Below are 6803 nucleotides of genomic sequence, written 5' to 3'. Positions count from 1 at the left end.
GATTGACACGGTGGCTGCGAAGATGGGCTCAAGCATAGCAGGGATTTTGGGGCTGGTGCGGGATCGGGCAGTGTTTCGTTCTGCTGTCCATGGGGTCGCTATGAGTCGGAAACGACTGGACGGCATTTAACAACAACAACAACAACAACGTCAGCGCAAATGGTTACATTAAATTTAACTCCTTTTTAATCAGAAGATAGCATAAATGAACAAAAAGACAGTTATAAATTGTAAGTGATGTGCAACGAGTAACCTACTATATAGCAATACTAAGTTACATAAACAACTCCAGTGAATAAATAAGGAAAAAGACAATCTTGAATATAAATGTGCAGAAGAAAAATAAAAGGTAAATACAAATATGAAGAGCAAATTAAGCTCATTAGTAATGATGGAAATGGAATTAAAACTACAAAGACATAACATTATGTATATTCACTATAGGAGCTGTGGTGGTGCAGTGGTTAAAAGCATTTGGCTGCTAACAAAAAGGTCCATGGTTCAAGCTCACGAGGAACTTTGAGGTAGAAGTATGAAAATATGAAGCAGTCTGCTTCCATGAACATTTACAGCATTGGGCACCCTATGGCGCAGTTCTACCCTGTCCTGTAGGGTTGCTATGAGTTAGAATTGACTCGATGGCAGTGGGTTTGCATATATATGTATATAAATGTGTGTATATATATATATATATATATATTTATATATATATATATATTTATATACTTGCATATATATTCCGAGAGACATATATGTACACATATGCACATATACATATATACATACACACCCACATATAGATAAATAGATAGATAGATATTCACTATACTTCTAAATATTGAGTCCAAACAAATTAAGCACTGAAGAGGATGTGGATCAACTGAAATTCAGTGATACTGCCTCAGAAACCCAAGGAGGGGTTGCTATGAGTTGGGTCTGACTTGGTGGCACTTAACAACAGCAAGAACAACAATAACATTGGTAAGCTCTAGTATCCAGAATTTCTACTTCTGTGTCTATGGATAGTTAAGAGTTTATAAATACATTCATGGCAGACCTCACTTTAATGACAACAAAATAAAACACACACAGACACACACACAAACTAACTGTAGGCCAACAGGACAATGGGTAAATAAATTGTAGTATAATCACACAGTGAAATATTACATAATAAATGGAAGCAAACAGACAAATCTAGGCCCACACAAAGCAACATAGCTGAATCTTAGGAATATAACAGTAAGAGAAAATGCAAATTGCAGAAGACTATGATAGAACAATAGTTTATAAGGCTCAAAATAAAAATAATTGGTACATTTTTAAGAACATGTTGATATGAATAAAACTTAAAAAGAATGAAATAAAGTGAATGACAAACACAAAAATTTAGGCTGCTTTTCATCTTTGGGGCAGGCCCAACAATGGGACATGGGAAGAGCATGCTGATAGACGAATAGCTAGTGATGTTGTTGTAATTCTTGATTTCAGTTGTGTTATGGACATTTACTTTATAAATTTGCTTCATAACTCACATGGAAGTTAACTGTTGTTTTTAAGTACCAAGCACTATATTAAAAGATTACAAAATGAAAAACATATGATTCTTAACAAAAATTTAAAAGTATAGGCCTTTTTGCAGGTAAAGTAGATGGTCATTTTGATGGTATGGGTTGCTATGATTTATAATAGACCATTTTCCCAAATTGCTTATAGAATTCTAAAATTCTTTTCAGCCCCTGATCTCTGGGAGGATAGGTAGCCTGTATATATCCTGCAGGAAAATTCTTCATTGTTTCCTACAAAAGAGGAGTCTGAGCTTAGGTTATGCTAGAGAGAGGGGGGCACTGCAGGCAAGTACCAAAGGGGGACTGCAAGTTCTCCGTTCTTTTGCTCACTTCTCGATTTCTTGGGAGAGTGGTGATTTGGAACATGATTATGACTCACTGCAAATGTATAGCATTCATATATCCTAGGTACTTTCTATTGATTCCTTAACAATTTCCATTTCATGTGAGTCTTATGGACTCATTAAAAATAACCTACAAAATTTCCATAGTGAAGGTCATATGATAAATCAGAGGCAGGACTTTGATTCTATCACAAAATTAAGAATTTCTGTCTACTTACTGAGATATTATGAATTATGAGCTTAAAATATTCTAAAATGAAATGACAAGACATCACACAGAAGGATAAATGCCAATGGAACAACATAATAAATCTATGTTTTAAGTTATGAAAACAATCACAATTATCTTTGTTGAGCAGTGAAGCATCTTTTTAATTTTGCCTAGGGATTATCTGTGGTGTACTCATATTTGCATTAAAATAAAATGTAATGAGAATCAACATGCTTACTGTGTTATTAGAGTTCCCGTTTAAATGCAAACCACTATCAAACAGAGGTGAAGAAGCCCCGCTGCTATGATCGCTGGACGGCCCAGGGGATCCTGAAAACAAAATGAGAGACAGTCATTCTAAGCTGCAGCTCAACAATAAGTCACATTGTGATCATAAAATGGTTTAAATTCTACCTAAACATTAGGAGGTCACCAAGGATAAAATGCCTAGTCCACTCTCACAGATGTTGACGCTCCAGTAGGTAAGGCATTTGGGTGATAACCAGAAGGTTAGCAGTTCAAATCCACCAGCTGCTCTGTGGGAGGAAGATGAGGAATCTTCTTCACTAAAAATTTACAGCCTTGGAAACCCAATGGGGGTTGTTATGAATCGGAATCAACTTGATAGGAGAGATTTTTTTTTTTTGGGGGGGGGGTCATCAATCTGTTGTCATGTGACCACACAGATTATCTGACTTTAAATAGAAAAGTGGGCAGGGGAAAGGGGCAATTGGACTGGCTCATCTCAGAGTGAGAGCTGCTGGCAGTATCCAGAGAGATAGCAGTGTGAAGGAGAATACTTTAGTGTAAGCAATTAGATTTTGTCCCATTAAACCAAAAACCCAAACTCACTGCCATCTAGTTGATTCTGACTCAAAGCAACCTCTTTGGGTTTCCAAGGTGGTAAATCCTTATGGAAGTAGATTGCCCAGTCTTCCTTCCACAGAGTGGCTGGTTGGGTTTGAACCATCAGCCTTTGGGTTAGCAGCCAAATGCCTTAAGCACTATGCCACCTGAGCTCCTTTTTGTCCCATTAAAATAATAAATAAACAAATAAATAAATAAACACTTCACTCACTGCTATCGAGTTGGATCCAACTCATAGCAACCCCTCCTTGGGTTTCTGAGGCAGTATCACTATGGAAGATTGCTCAATCTTCCTTCAAGGAGTGGCTGGTGGGTTTCAACCGCCAGCCTTCTGGAACTTTAAATATTTGCATTAAGTATGCTTGGTGGTGCAATGATTAGCACTCAGTTGTTAACTGGAAAGTTGGCAGTGTGACCTATGCAATGGCTCTGTGGGGAAAAGAGTTGATGATCTGTTTCTGTAAAGATTAACCTGTTACCCCTGAGTTGATTCTGATTCATAGAGACACTACGGAACAGAGAAGAACTTCCTCATAGGGTTTCCAAGGTGATAATCTTTATAAAACTAGACTGCCATATTTTTCTCCAGTGGGTCGGCTGGTGTATTCGAAGAACCAGCTTTACAGTTAGCAGCCAAGAACTTTAACTACTGCACCAGTTGTGCTTGTTCCATAAAGCTTATAGTCTAATGAATCCTATGGAGCAAATGTACTCTGTCATATAGGGTAGAAAAGAGTTGGAAATGACTCCACGCCATACACCAAAATACAATCATTGCTAGTATAAAATTTTCTAAAAATAAAAATAAAATTGGATGAGTAGAGAAGAGCAAATCCAGAAAAAGATAGTTTAGAATGAAGTTAAATTAAAAATATGTATTATATGAAATATGTACTATATTTTTTCTTTCCAAGTTTTTTGCAAGTGTTATGTAATTGTAATACATCTGTCTAATCAAATAGCATAGTGGTGATTTTGCATATTTTCTAATTTCAGCATCTTATTTTTATTGCTATACATGACTGCTAGAGCAAAGTTTAGCTATTGATCTATTTGAAAACATTATGTATTTGCAATTTCTACCACTAGAAGAAGTATTGCCTGACATTCTAAATATTATTATTTACTTTCTCATTTTCAATTTTTACTTATTTTGTCTTATTATCTTTGCTCAGCAAATTGCTTTAATGAAAAATATAAAGATAAAATGTAAGTTTGTGGACAGTAATATTTTAAAAAGAAACAAAGCTATCAATTTAGCTGGGAGCAGAAAGATGGGGACTGAGTGCATTGAATTCTACCCTTAACAAGCTATAAAATGACTCTCTGATATTAGAAAATCCATCTAACTTTTTGGGCTACAGTTTTCATTTCTACCAACATAGAGTTTGGTCTACATAATTTCCATAATATTCCTTTGCAGTAGACAGAGCGCCCACTGATTAGACTCAACATTTAGTAATGTAGGCATTTGTTCCCAGATTTGCTTCTTTCTCATTATTTCTCTGTGAAGAATTTTGCCTCCAGCTCTCTCTCTACCATGACTCTGGAAGTACAACTCTGAATTATTTCTATGGGTTGGTGATAGTGAGTTATATTTATCTATTCTACTTTCCCAGTGTGATAAATCAGTGTTCAACCATTTAATGTAATTAATGTAGTTGTTGTTGTTATGTGCTATCGAGTTGGCCCCCACTCATAGTGACACCTCCTTGGGTTTCTGAGGCAGTATCACTATGGAAGTAGATTGCCCAACCTTCCTTCCAAGGAGTGGCTGGTGGGTTTGAACTGCCAGCCTTCTGGTTAACAGTCAAGTGCCTTAGGCACTATGCTACCAGAGCTCCTAATTACTGTAGAGGTAAACCGAAAAGGATGAGTAGCAGTAAGTATATTTAGTACCTATTATATGTTAGGGACTATGCTAGACAGATTTAATACTAAATAGTCACTATCCTCTTACAAAATAAGTATTACTAACCCTGCTTAAGAGATGAAGAGCTTAAAGTCTTGGGTCAAGAAACTTGCCCAAGCTCTCTCATAACCAGTAAGTGGAATTTTTTATGAGTAGACTTCTAATTTGGATAAGCCACAGAGGAAAGGCTCATATATGTGTGTGTGTGTTATCTTCAAAAATACATTAATCCATTAAAATGCTGTACTAAGGAACAACAGGCATTCAAAATATGAAGTCACATCAGGGCATAAGAATTCAGTGGTTGTAAACTCACGAGGTAGATTCAAATGATCTGTATTAGTCCAGGCTGTGAAATAAAATAATAATAAAACAAACAAACAAATTCACTGCCATTGAGTCAATTCCAATTCCAATGAGTGACCCTCTTTGTGTTTCTGAGCCTGAAAATCTATACATAAGAAAACTGCCCCATCTTTTTTCAAGGGAGCAGCTGGTGGGTTTGAACCACTGACTTTCTGGTTAGTAGCCAAATGCCCTAACCACTATACCACCAGAGTCCTTGCTAACTTTGCAAAGCTAGGCAAGTTACCTATCACTACAATCTTGAATTTCCACAATAGCACACTAGTAATTAAGGCTAACTCAAAGAATGATTGTGATGACTAAGAAGAACAACCTATAGAGAGCTTAATAAAGTATCTAACACCTATTAATTATTTTATGAATTTTTAAAACATAGTCAAATTTATTTCAAGCAGTCATTGTTTCCATTTGCCCAGAAAAGCCCAGAAGAAGTTGCACTTTGATCCAGACTCAAACACAACCCTTATCTTCAAGTATTGCTTGAACTGGAAAGAAAGGAAGACATGGAAAAGTAATCACAAAGGACATAAGCAGTAATGGTGAGAAGAGAAAGATCAGCAGTAAAAAATATGGGAGATGTTCCAAGTGATTTCACTGGTCCTATGGGGAGCTCTTGGGAGCGCTAGTGGTTTAGTGCCTAAGGCACTTGACTGCTAACCAGAAGGCTGGTGGTTCAACCCACCAGCCTCTCCACAAAAGGAAGGTTGGGCAATATACTTCCATAGAGATATTGCCTTGGACACTAAAGGGGGGGTTGCTATGGGTCACAATTGACTGGATAGCAGTGAGTTTGTTTTTTTTGGTTTAAGGTCTCCTTGAATCAGAATTGACTCGAAGGCAACCAAAAAAGAGCATAAGACACCAGCAATTGCCACAGGAAGTGGGGACAGTAGTGGTATCTGTTAATTGTAAAGAAATAATCAAAATTAAAAATGAGATTTTTTTTACCCCTGAAAGTGATATGTAACTAAGATTCTTCTTCAGTGGCTCCAACACATACCTACTTTTTGGGTCAAACTGGTTACCTAATTCACCCAATTAGCAATCTGAGGGAGAAGCAAGTGACCCTATCTCCCTTATTATTAATATGGAGGACAGATTGGGCCTCTTAATGGTTAATTATACATCCCAGTACAATCCTAATGGCTTATTTGGGATATAAAGTCTTTTTTTTTTTTTTTTAATATACAAAGCCAACTTTAATCCTTAAATAGCCAACAATGACACAACAAAAATAAAACAACCCACTGATAAAGAGTTAATTCCAACTCATAAGACACTATAGGACCGAGAACTGGCCAATAGGGTTCCCAAGTCTGTAAATCTTTTTTATTTTTTTTATTTATTATGATTTGGGTGAAGATTTACAGAGCAAATTCACTTTCCGTACAGCAGTTCACATATACTTTGTCTCATGTCATTGACCACAGTTTACCACAATGCAACTGCTCCCCTCCCACTTCCTCCCCATAGTTACCTCTTCCCACTGACCATCCCTCCATACTGTCCTGTGCCCTGAGCTGTCTCCCTGTGCA

General features: G+C 36.8%; 1 protein-coding gene across 1 annotated transcript in view; it reads right to left on the bottom strand.

Annotated features, from left to right (window-relative positions):
• Positions 1-6803, bottom strand: part of SNTG2 (syntrophin gamma 2) — a 698933-nt gene that overhangs the window by 360386 nt on the left and 331744 nt on the right. The window contains exon 8 of the mRNA XM_007948127.1: positions 2362-2453. Within this exon, the coding sequence (XP_007946318.1) occupies positions 2362-2453 (92 nt within the window). The remainder of the gene's footprint in view (positions 1-2361; positions 2454-6803) is intronic.

The sequence above is a fragment of the Orycteropus afer genome, unplaced genomic scaffold (assembly GCF_000298275.1).
Source record: "Orycteropus afer afer isolate SDZICR_OR568_19922 unplaced genomic scaffold, OryAfe1.0 scaffold00204, whole genome shotgun sequence".
Lineage (NCBI taxonomy): Eukaryota > Metazoa > Chordata > Mammalia > Tubulidentata > Orycteropodidae > Orycteropus > Orycteropus afer.
The sequence above is the reverse complement of the archived record's forward strand: the minus strand, read 5'-3'. Positions and strand labels throughout refer to the sequence as shown.